At 39.6% G+C, this 12,637-nt stretch overlaps 1 protein-coding gene across 2 annotated transcripts in view; it reads right to left on the reverse strand.

The window, feature by feature from the left end:
• The window catches only part of rgs6 (regulator of G protein signaling 6), a 101,112-nt gene that overhangs the window by 11,589 nt on the left and 76,886 nt on the right, over positions 1 to 12,637 (reverse strand). For both annotated transcript variants that reach the window (XM_005475034.3, XM_005475033.4), the window contains exons 3-12: positions 10,282 to 10,378; positions 7,862 to 7,912; positions 6,938 to 7,044; positions 4,213 to 4,264; positions 2,854 to 2,918; positions 2,530 to 2,606; positions 1,630 to 1,711; positions 1,439 to 1,513; positions 1,107 to 1,208; positions 639 to 700 (exon numbers count right to left, since the gene is read on the reverse strand). In XM_005475034.3, coding sequence (XP_005475091.1) covers positions 639 to 700; positions 1,107 to 1,208; positions 1,439 to 1,513; positions 1,630 to 1,711; positions 2,530 to 2,606; positions 2,854 to 2,918; positions 4,213 to 4,264; positions 6,938 to 7,044; positions 7,862 to 7,912; positions 10,282 to 10,378 — 770 coding nt within the window. The remainder of the gene's footprint in view (positions 1 to 638; positions 701 to 1,106; positions 1,209 to 1,438; positions 1,514 to 1,629; positions 1,712 to 2,529; positions 2,607 to 2,853; positions 2,919 to 4,212; positions 4,265 to 6,937; positions 7,045 to 7,861; positions 7,913 to 10,281; positions 10,379 to 12,637) is intronic.

Genomic DNA, 12,637 nt, shown 5'->3' on the forward strand with positions numbered 1-12,637 from the left:
TTAAAGGAAAAAAGTATAATCTTTATGGGGCTGGAATATTGTACAAAAATTACTTAAAATGAAAATTGTGCAGTTCCACATCACATCCCAAACATCTTCTCTTGAACTCTTGACCCTATTGTGTATTATTAGGTCAATACTTATTCAAATTTTTAAAACATGACGTCATATTGATAAATTCAAGAGAATGAAAGTAATGAACATGCATGTTGAGCTCAAACATCACATTGCCTTTAGACCTGTATATCAAATAGTCACACTAAGCATGAAAATCCAGGAGCAAAATATAGCTTTACTCAACCACTTCATACCCAAACAGCAAAAGCAGCACTCTGGACTCAAAGCTTTGTCACACTTACTGGTAGGCTCCACTTCTGAATGTCAAACTGAAACCTCCACAGGTTCAAATAAGGTGTCAAGAAACCTATTATCCCCTGTGTGCCACTCCTCTAGCAGAGTTACAGTAAAAGGTAGGCCGGTAGCACAGAGCTTTGTCTGATTATGTATGGTCAGAGAGTACAGGAGATGGGAACGGAGCACCTTAGCGACAAAGAGCGCCTCACAAGATTGACAAGATAGAGATTGGACATGATGCTGTGCTCCATTTTAAATGTGTATGTGATGCAAGTTTCCTGTACCTTTCAGCAACTTTGGACATCTTCATGCAGTGACGATCTAGCTGGGTATTCAGGAATACGATCTGAAAAAGACAATGAGCAATAAACTATACCTTAAATTTTTTTATATAAAGGTTTTTGAATCTGATTGCATGATCTCAACTAGAGCTAGCAAATACCTGTAACAGAAATAAATGAAAAGGAGCTTGTTTGAGTCAGTTGGCAGTGTCTATGTCAATCGGCAATACTGTTAGTGCTACCATTTCTCATAATTACTGTTTGTGCAAGAAAACAATCCAGCAGATTTCAAAAAATTTGACAAGGTGGGCACCGTACAAAATGCGTTACAATGTCTGCCAATCTTCTCTGTAATTGGGCTGCGGCTGTGAAATCCAGCGCTTGTGGCGTTAAAAGCAGAAAGAGCACAAAACACTGACATCTTCTCTAATGATGGCTTATAATTTTGTCAACATTTGAACTGATTTTTACCTCCTTTTCTACATCCTCCTTGGTGCCTTTCCTGCAGTGGTGTGAAGGAGTGTGTATGGGACTCTGAGACTGTGTTCCCTCCTCTATCACACCATACACCGACTGGGCCATTCAACCATGATGAGAGAGGAGAAGTGGGTAAGTATTAGAAGGTACACTTATTTTCTTGCAGTGTGGGAAATTATATATGTTATGTTGTTTAAAAAATGCAAGGGACATGAATTTTAACAAAACTTACAAAATTTTTTTTAAAAAGGAATACACTTGTTGCATAGGGTATATTTTAAAAAATCACTTTAAAAAGATTTCTGTCACAAAGTCCATAGCTATACCTTCTTAACTCTATGAGGATTCTTCATGCGTCTACATTTCCGGATGTCCATCTCTGTGGTGTTAACACATCCAGGCTGCAGAACCCCCCCCCCAAGGAAAACAATGTCATTGCATCAGCACTATTTGAGAATGCGGATTAGGTGGGTGGCTATAATCTCACCTAGACAGGAAGTGTGTATGTGAGACTTACCACAGGTCTGTGGACATCCCAGAAAGCTCTCTCTTGGCTGTCCAGGATCTTCCTTTCAATTTTATCCTTTTTCCTGTCAATCCTGCAGAATAGAGCAGTCTTCGATATTTTTTTTAACAATAATGAGGCTCAGAAAAGTCTACAGTGTACTCTGTATCTTAATGCACGCTGTCTGCATCCACATACTGTGTAACTGTGTGTTTTTCCAGGTACTTGAGTACTTCCAGTTTTATGATCTTTATAATGTTTTAATAAGTTAGGATTTTAACTTGTAACTCGATAATTTTAAGGAATTGCTCATTTGCATACTAGTATCTAAAGCCTTTGACCACCGGCAAAGTGCATTATGTTTGTTTATGTCCTAGACTTCCACATTGTTACTTATTTAGAAGAAGAAGAAGAATAAAACATTTTAATACTATTTTCGTGAATCGTGATCAGATTGGAAATGCTGGTCATATATACCTGGAACCAAAATATCAAATGTAAATATATGGAAGCAAATGTAATAATTGCAGTTCTCTTTCTTTCACAAAGATCTTGGGAACATTTTGGAAATTACAGCTTTCCCTTTAACATCCCTCAGACTGATGTAACTGTGGATTCATAATCAAAAGAAGGGTGGAAAACAGAGCAGTGTGTACAGTCTCCACTCTTCTTCCATTTTCGAATTTCCATGTGTTCCAAGTAATTATTGCCTATGTTTGTTGGTTTAAAGAGCATTTGATGTGAAACACAGCTGTAGACACGTCAATCCTAATCTCACACTGGTAATCTTACACAAAATCACATGTACAAATGCTCACTTCTCATGATTGCTTGTCTTTTACCTTGAGTGTGAATGACATCAGTGCATGCACTGTAGTTTCATGTGTTGCCTTGGTAACAGATCACACTTACTTGACCTGGGCCTCAGCCTGCATGTAGATAAACTCCCACTTCCTGGCAAAAGCTCTCTGCAGCCTGGCCAGGTTCTCCTGTTAGAAATGAGATAGAAACATTATCAAAAGTCAACAAGGAAAAACAATAGTTGGAAAAAAAAATACTGTTAAATACATTTGACAGTTTTAAAGTTTGAGTCTGCTCCAAGAAGTAATTTAGATTCCATGCCATCACAGACACACGCCTGTCTGACCTTTAAGAGGCTGTATTTTTTTGGTCCCAGAGCTTGACGCACAGATCAATACTTGGACTAATAGCTTAGAGCAATAGTTCAACACTCACAGCCTCATAATCTGCCAGCTCCAGCCTCGTCTTGTTCTGCATGGTCCGCTTGCACAGGTAAATAGCTGAAGGAGAAAGAGAGAGAAATAATTTATCACAGGCACATCCCTGTTCCTCCTTTTTACTCATCTGTGCTCATCTCTCCCTCTCTGTGTACCCACCTCACCTCTCTTCACCACCCATTTTACATGGACTACAATCACTATCAAGCTGCCTGCCCACCATTGGGATTATGAGGCATTTTTAAGAGTCACTGAAGTCCCAAACCAAAAACTCCAGTCGTGGCTGTGTCTGAAAGGATGAAGGGCAGGAAGTGGAACAATGATTGACTAATCCTGTCAGCTGTTCCCCTCCTCACCTAAAAGTACAGTGCTTACTGGGCTTCAGTGCTTTGCTCAGTGGGAGTTTGTTGAGCTTTAGTTATAAATTGCAGGCTTATGTCTTCTCATCTGTTTAGGGTTGCTTCATCTTTCTTCAGATCAGAAAAATCAGAAAAACATCTACATAGTCAAGACTTGAAATGAAACATTGTATTGAAAAGAATAGCATGGTTATATCACCTCAATAAAAAATAAAGGTTAAAACACTGTCTTGGTGAGACATTATGACATGAAAATATGTAGTTTTCATCAATTAATAAGAATATTGTGACATGATGAAGTTAATGCATAAAGTTGATTCTCTTTATCTGGATGCAGCATTTTCTGTGGAAGAAACAATTTGTCACTCATCCATGTGACTTGGTCAGGCTCAGCTGACTGCAGGCGTCCCCAATTAGTTACTTATTAATACTTCCCTACAGTGGAATATTTAATTTGTGTCCACTTGTCATAATCACTTTTTAAGCTACACAGTCTAGCTTTTGCTGCATAAAGCTTGTTCAGAGTTGAGCTGACAGCCAAGAATTAAAAAGTTAGATAAATTCACCCAACATGGCCATTGCTTTATTATCCAGTTATGATCTTTCTGCTGCTAATAAAAAGGCAGTCAGAAAACATGTTTTTCCAAAGGTTTTGCCACAAGATCAGATGTAGATTGATAAGATCCATATCTTATCCCTCAGCTATTATTGATGATTATTCATACCCGGCTGATGTTGGAGGTGTAGTTTGCACCTCAGAACCAGCTGTTGTAAATTAGATTAGAGACTGGGGCCACAGAAAGCATTGGTTCCATCTTAAATTCAGTATAACACTATAGCAGGTTTCGTTCCATGCAGTGATGCTATATTACTGTTTCCAGCCCACGTATACTATTTCAAATCCATTTGATTAATCTTATGACTGAAGCATTGCTCTTTAAAACTTAAAGGACAATCAAAAACAACAAAATGTCAAGATATTCCTTGACGTTTCTCACCATAGTCTGTGTTCTCGGGCTCCCAGCAGTTGGACGGCCAGAAATATGGCGCCTGAGGGCGAAACAAAGTAGAAATGTGAAAATCAAAAGCGATGCTGAATTGCTGCTGATTGTTCCCTGAACCTCCCAGGTCACGATTTATGAGTCAAAACTATTTGACAAAACTGGAGTGATGATGATGACCTTTACAAGATAGCTGTTTGCCTCTGAGACACAGTGGAGCACATGATTGTCTTGCTTCACCAATCAAAATATTTTTTATTATCAGGGCAGGAGAGATTCAGAACAGCCGACTTCTAAAACTTTTCACACCTCTGCAACACCCCAGGGGGCTATTACTCATGGAAAAGTATAGCAGAAAAACAATAAAAGAATGACAGCTGGGAAGTAAACAATCAGAAAGCAGAACTATAAACCGCCAGGCAAAGAACAGACAGGACAGGTTCTGTATTTGACAAAAAACTACGTAAAAATGTTAAACGAGTCCAAACCATCTGTAGTATTTTCATTGAGAAGAGATATTACATAATTGTGATTTTTCTGCCCTGTTTCTCTCTTTATCTTGCACTTGATTTGCCTCCAAAATGAAATGCTAATGAGTGGTGATTATCTTTATGAAGCTCTTTCGGCTACAGCAAATAGACCTCCTCCCCTCTTTTATTCCACTTCACTTTGAAGGAGGAGAACCAAGGTCAAATAACCTAATGTGCACTGTTGGTTTAATTAAACCGCTCTTCTGGCTTCACTGGAGATTCAATCCTGTAACTGCAGTATGTATAGGAAGAAGATGCTACATAGAAATCATTCTAATCTCGCCACATGCTGCTTTTGCATACGCAAATGAGGAATTTGAAAACATGGTTTCCTTTCTTTAATTAGAGACTTCAGTCTGGCATAATTAATATGCAAGCTTAATGCAACTGCCTTATCTGTGAACAGTGAAGGAGGCACAAAATGTCAGCCTTACTTTATTTTTTTTGTTCTTTGATATGAGTCTCTAATTGTAGTGTGGGCTGCTACACTACATGGCCCTGTAAAGATTCTGGTAGCTGCCTATTTGGCCCGGACCCAGACCTGCTTCCTCTGAGCTCTTGATGAATATTTTAAAAGCTCACCATCCATTTTTAATAGGGTCACAGGATCCCAACATAGTACTGAAGAAACTGTAGTGGACAGGGCCTCAGTGCTTCTATAAAGAAGCAAGTAATCTTCAGCGGCTGATTGGGGTATTGTAGGCGACCCCACAGCTAGATTAAACTTGCTGGAGGTTTTTTATTATCTCTTACAATTACACAGAATGAAGAAGGCATTAGTGTGAGAGTCATGTCTGGCACAAAAGGGAACATAAAAGGGAACATAAAAGAAAAACTATTTTCATCTATTGACAATAAAGAGCCAGTCCTCGAGACTCACTATATCTACATTTCAAAAGCTATCTGAATATGCTGAGTCAACCACAATTTTTCCACTATGTTAAGTATAGCTATTGAAAGTAATTTCCGCTTATCCGGGGCTGGGTCGTGGGGCCAGCAGCCCAAGCAGAGAAGCTCAGACCTCCCTCTCCCCAGCCACCTCCTCCAGCTTGTCCGGGGGAACACCAAGGCGTCCCCAGGCCAGCCAAGAGATATAATCTCTCCAACGTGTCCTGGGTCTGCCCTGGGGCCTCCTCCGCGAGTCGCTACCTTATCGTGGTGGAGGGGTTTGCGGGTCCCAGGGATCCCAGGGGCTATGTTGTCTGGGGGTTTTTTGCCCCCTGGTAAGGTCTCCCATGGCAACTTGGTCCTGGTTGAGGGACCAGACAAAGAGCAATTCAGAAGACCCCTATGAAAAGACCATCAAGGGAACAGTTCACCCTGCCTGGGATAGGGTTACCGGGGCCCCGCCCTGGAGCCAGGCCTGGGGAGGGTGCCCGAGGTCGAGCGTCTGGTGCCCGGGCCTTAGTCCATGGGGCCTGGCCGGGCACAGCCCAAAAAAGGGACATGGGCCCATCTTCCTGTAGGCCCACCACCCGCAGGAGGCACCGTAGGGGTCGAGTGCAATGTGAGCCAGGTGGCAGCCAGGAGCGGAGGTCCTGGGGGACCGATCCCCGGCCACCAAGACTATCAAAAGTAACAGTCCTACTTATTTCAGTGTAACCACAACAGCTAATATTTGGTCAAGGTAGCTAGCAAGAGTAGTTAGCATGTCAGTTAATGCTAGCTAGCCCTGATTTTTTCTTTTTGTTCTGTTTTTTTAACACCAATGGTGGATCATGGAGCATTGCAATAGTTCTGAAAGTTAGGGGCATACGCTAGCTGCGCCATAGATATATAGCAACACGGAAGTTTGAGATGCATTAAGGTAAGGAAGCTAAAGGTAACACACACACACACTCAAGCCTACAGCTAAGCCAAACTGAAACACAGACCAATCCTTCCCTATTCCTCTCATCTACTGCTGGACCCTCTCATCTAAGCAAATTTAACACATTGTATTCTAATAATTGTTTTCTTGTACTCGCATTACTCAATTGAATTTTTCACCCGTCTATACAGAAAATAATTTTACGATATTTATCAAATCAAGACACTAACCTAGAATTAACCATGAAGTATCTAAATGCTGATTGTTACGGTTCTCATTAAGCTTCACATCAGGTATGAATCTTGAGTTTGCTAATAATTAAATGTGGCCATATCTCCTATAGCCTTCTCCGTGTTTTTAAACACTTGGTGTGTCCGCTCACCTGAAAGCGGTAGAAAGTGCCATCGTCTTTCAGGGTAAGGACATGGTCTGAGATTGGGAAAAAGTACCCCTGAGCTGCAATTAAACTCCCAATGTGCATCGCCTCAGCTGTAAAAGGAGCAGAATAAAGAGATAAACAGATTACAGTAGATTCCTCAGCATTGCAGACAGTATTTACATTGCTGTATGGATAGAATTAAGTTGGTTGAAACAACATCTAGACAATGAGATCAAATATGACACTCATGGAACTGATATTTTGGAACATTACGTTAATACAGTATGAATCACCTGCCAAATATACCATCCCTGGAATATTTTTTGAAGTGGAGCATTTTAAGAAATGCAAATATATCAACACAGCTTGTTGAACCTTCTTTGTTTTTTTGTTTGTTTGTGTAAAGTGGCTTTCTGCTAGGACTATAGGAATCAGAGGTGGTTGGGATGTACATGGATGACTCAGTGACTGATTCACTGTCCAGGCTGTGGGCTATTGTACCAACAATAAACACTGCTCTCCCACCACCAGGCTTCAGGTCAGGCCAACGAAACAACAAATATAATAGAAATTCTGTTTGTTAAAAAACAACCTAGTTGCCTCTTTTCCTGGTATGTTTTCTCTATAGTATTAACTTGTAAATGATTTATACAGATAATTGTCAAGTTTTTGTAGTTAGGTCTTCTGAACCACAATGCACCTGCTCACCATACACTTCTCTTCATTGTAAGCATTTATTGCAGACAATTATTCAAAAACGTGTCATAAAGATAGACGCACCCCTGTATTTCATATTATACAGTGTGCATGCTTTTTATAAATAAATCCTGCAGTTCTGGGGAACTGCTGTTCTGCTGTCATGGGAGGTTGTGGCATTTAAAATTGATTCAGCAGAGTACACTCTGCTTTCCCATTTTAAAAACGTACCTGGATCCTCAATGGACAGATTCTTCATCAGCCACTGTACAATATCTGCACCTGTATCGGATCAGATGAGGATAGATAAATGGCTGCAATACAGGGTGTGTTTACAATAATATACTGAAAGATATAGATTTGGGATTAAAAATACAGCAGTACAGGAGGGGGAGGGGGGGGGGGGGGGGCACAAAAAACAAAACAAGGGGGCTTCCATTTTTGGGGCAAAATATACACTCACCAGTCATTTTAGTAGTTACACCTTACTAGTAACTGGTTGGAGTAGCTTTCACCTTCAGAATTGCCTTGATTTTTAGTGCCATAGATGCAACAAGGTGTGGGAAACATTCCTCAGAGATTTTGGTCTAATAAAGACAAGATAACATTGTGCAATTGCTGCAGATTTGTCAGCTGCACATCCAGGTCTTTTAGATAGAGACCTGGTAACTGTAGGGCATTTAAGTAAAATGTAATGTTAACCATGATCAAGAAACCAGTTTGAGAGATTGGAGCTTTGTACTATGGTATATTATCCTACTGAAAGAACATGGGTACTGTGTGGAAATACAGGGATGGATATTGACAGCAACAACACAATGCTCGCTTGGTAGTAATGGACCAAAGTGAGCCAAGAAAATATCAGAACATTTCTTGTAGCCTCAATTTCCTGTTTTTAGCTGGAAGTAGTGCCATCCAGTATGGTCTTCTGCTGCTGTAGCTCATCTGCTTCAGGGTTAAACATAGGCTCAGCTGTTCTTCATACGCTGGTTACGGAAAAAGTGGTTTCCAAAATACTCATCTGCCCATCTGACAACAACCACCATGTTCAAAGCTACTTAAATAATCTTTCTTCCCTATTCAGATGCTTGGTTTGAACCTCCAACCTACATGCCTAAATGCACTGAACAGGTGTAACTAACAAAGTGGCCAATGAGTGTAAATATACAAAAGTGCCCCAATTTACACTTCCAAAACAAAACCTAAAGGTAATGGTATTATGATAATAAAATGCATAAGACATAATGCATAATCGAAGGCTTTCTGCATGCTAAAACCAGTATTTTCCCCTCTAACAGAAAATGAAATCTCAAATGTTTCAACTATTTCAGCCAAAGCAGTGGTATTCGTTTGAATATAAATATAAAAGATTTTAAATGCGATTCCATACCTCAAAAGTATTTAGAGAGAATAAAACTCCATTAGAATGGAATTAGAATATCTTCTACTTTCCTTAGTGAGGTGGTGTTTAATTTCTTCATCAGTTATTAGTTTCTTAGCCTTCAGCACTCAGCTGCAAACATTTGAGAGATACTGTTCTGCATATCCATCAGCCGCTGGGGTAATTGTGTTTATTGATACGCTCTGCTTATTGCATATTGGGTATGTATCTTCCATTAATGCAAAGACTGGGATAGTGGTGGTGGTAGGGGATGTTAATAGTCTATGTTTTTGTTTTCATCATTTGTTTCATTCGTTTGCTGCGAAAGCCTCCCACTGCAGCGCCAGCCTGTTGCAATGATTTATGCTGTCAGTGAAAGCGATTACAGCCAGCTGGCAAGGGGGCTAACATTCATCCCTACCCGTCAGGTTCAACTAACAAATAATGTTTTCTTTTGTTGTTTTTACTTCATTTAAATTCAAAGTTTATTCTGAAGTTTGACAGCTTGACACACAGATCCCCACAGTCGCAGCTCTACAGGAGAAGTCAGGGGTTGACTGCTTCACTTAAGGGCACCTTGATAGTAGGACAGCATTAGTCATTCTGTTTCTGCACTTACACACTTTTTCAAACGTTTAATCATATGTCGTCTTCCCACTTTTACCTCCAGCTATTCAGCTTTTCTGTGCCTCAACAGAGTGAAATGCAGCCACCAAGCATATGATGATTTGAATACAAATGTGTGACCAAGCTGGAGAGCTAGGATGCACTGTATAGTGTCTCGAAAAATACCTTGCAAGATGGATTTTTTGGGATGCCTACCCTTGTGTTGTGAAATAAACTAATGCTCTTTCTTGATGACTGGTAGGAAATTTATATCCTGCTCATACCTATCCATATAGTGTATCATAAGTCTGCAATTAACAGACAGTTCACCTTTTTATAAAGTCTACCCAGATCCTTAATATTTCCATATTTCCTCACCTTTTTTCAGGAATAATTCTTCACATACAACCTTAAAAAGAAGCTGAATAAGTATATATCTCAAAATATCAAAGTATTTTGATTAAATTATCCTGGAATAGCTGATTGAACTGTCATTTTTCAGCTTCACTAAAACAAGTGGCCCAACAGTAATCAGCATTTTCCATCGTCTCATTTTGTTCTCGGGGCACTTACTGTCCATCAGTGATGCACTTCTATAGTTAATGTTTGTACAGTGCAGGTTAGGTCACTGTTTGCTTGACATCTGTCTCTTTTGATTTCTTACCCGTAACGACACTGGGGATTTTCGTCATGAAACTTTTGACAGTTCTGATGGGTACACCGTCCGTCTCGTCCTGGATGCGAGTGATAATCTCTTCGATCTGTAGAATAAGGCAGAAGACAGCGTTTAAAAGTTTGAACAAACGGAAACTTTTATCCATGTGAGACAACTATTAGTTAAATGTACTTTATTTAGATTTTTACTTATTTAAACAGTGAATCTTTAAGTTGAAGTGCTGCATTACTTCAAACCAAGACAATGGCAAGCGCTATGATTCACATTTATGCCATCACAAAGAAAATGCAGGATCAGCTCACTTCTCTTCAATTTAAGAAGACAAGACTATCATTTGCTGCAAAGATGCTGCTACAGTTTCTACTTTAGAATAAAATATGGCTTTCAAGAAAGAAAAATGATATAATTCATTGTATGGTCTAACAAACCAGTTAATTACATTGACTTTAAAATTCAACTGTTTATAAATGGAAATTGATACCAGTGAAAAAACACAGGTAGTTCATGAAAAACAAAAGCTCTTCCTATCTTCTCCTTTTTCACTTTTTATAGGTTTAACCATACACTTCACCTCGCCCTGTAATGTTGTTTTAACCACAAGACTGAGTCACATGATAACTGAGTCTAATCTAAGCAGGAGCTGAGGTTCAGCAGGACAGCACATATCTGTGGCCCTTAATTACAATTGCACAGATGTTAAACGAAACACGTCACCCACTTTGCACTTAAGTAATCAGATTAGTATTTGATTATCTGGTTTTGATTGCAAGGTTGACACCCCCTCTCTCTTCACAGATGCTTTTTTTGTTTGCGTCAGGGAGTGGGAAGTGAGAAGCTGGTCGCTTTGGAGACAGCTATCGCACACTAACGCACAACTCGGCAGCTATATATAAACCCTGAATGGAACCCAGAGCAACGGCAGAGAGGCAGAGATAACCACATATGCTTTTTACATCTAAACAATTAAAGTGATCACAGAAAAGAAGTGCATTTCACCAGTTTTGAAAAAAACACATTCTACTTCCTACCTGTAGTACCCATAGTTTATTTTACTGCAAATATGTCCTCAGTTTGTGCAGTTTTGCGACCCTTATGAGTATATTTATAATGTGCAGCTGTCAGTGGAGTATAGTTCTAGGAGCCACCCACGCTGGGTTAAAGCTGATGACTTCCACAACAGACTCATGCAGACTCAATGTGTTTAAGACTGAAAATACTATTCATCCACACAATTTTTCAATAGTTCTTTTTTAAAACATTGCACAATATCCAAAATAATTTAACAACATTGCTTTGCTGGTGTGCTTTTTGACTTGTATGAATAGCAGAATCCCGTGGATGCATAAAATCACCTCTTCAATGGCTCCCATCTTTAGAAGCATTAAAATTTGGCTAAAAACAAGCAAGCATACAAACGCAGGGTGAGAGAGGTTAAAGCTGGCTTTAAATCTGCAAGAGAAGAGAAATTCATCCCTTTCATAAGAACAAAAGGAGCAAAAGCAACATATTGGCTTTGCTCTGTGTGTCTTTGAATAACTCAGCTGGGTAAAAGTGCTGTTTTCGCCACACAATTTTCCACTGCATGACTACCAGCAGTTTTTAAAAATATCACAGCTGGTTTTGGTTTGTTTTTATTGACAATACCCCAATGTGATTGCTAAACAAATAAAATGCTGTACTCTTCCACCACCTATTAACTGGATAAACACAGGCAGATAGAAAATTGGTGACTGAGGACTAAACAGAAGCTATAGTTTATGCTATTAGTAAACTGTGTCGTGTCTCTAAATCTTATATCAAAGGCATTTAAGCTGCTTACGCCTGAAAGAAATTAGGCAAATTTACCACTACCTACTATCATAAACCTCCTGTCCTGTTGCAAGTAGACAGGTGGCGTGAAAACGCAGTATTTGTGTCGTCAAAGGGCCTGCAAACATTCAAAAAAAAAAAGAAATGGCTGAAACACATCTTGCTCACTTTCCAGCACAGATGCTTCCAACCAGTCTGGAAATTCAAACTGACAAGCTTCTGGCCATCAGACTGCTGTCACCCTGTTCCTCTCTATAGATCCTGGCTGTCTGCCAAAAGCAAAGACATAGACAGCTCCGGGCTACACTTCAAAATCAATATAACTAATATGATTGTAATAAGATGTTGATAGTGTGGAGGTAGCTGCTCAAATGACTTTAATGGCTCCCACTATCATGAACAATCTACTCCTGCTCCATTAATGAAAATAGGCATTCACAACACGTTTACTTCATGCTACAACAGCTGTCACCCACTGAATCTAAAATAGCCCAACACTACTTTGTGATGAAACACGAAAATGGTATTTTTGAAA

This window comes from Oreochromis niloticus, linkage group LG15 (assembly GCF_001858045.2).
Source record: "Oreochromis niloticus isolate F11D_XX linkage group LG15, O_niloticus_UMD_NMBU, whole genome shotgun sequence".
Classification (NCBI taxonomy): domain Eukaryota; kingdom Metazoa; phylum Chordata; class Actinopteri; order Cichliformes; family Cichlidae; genus Oreochromis; species Oreochromis niloticus.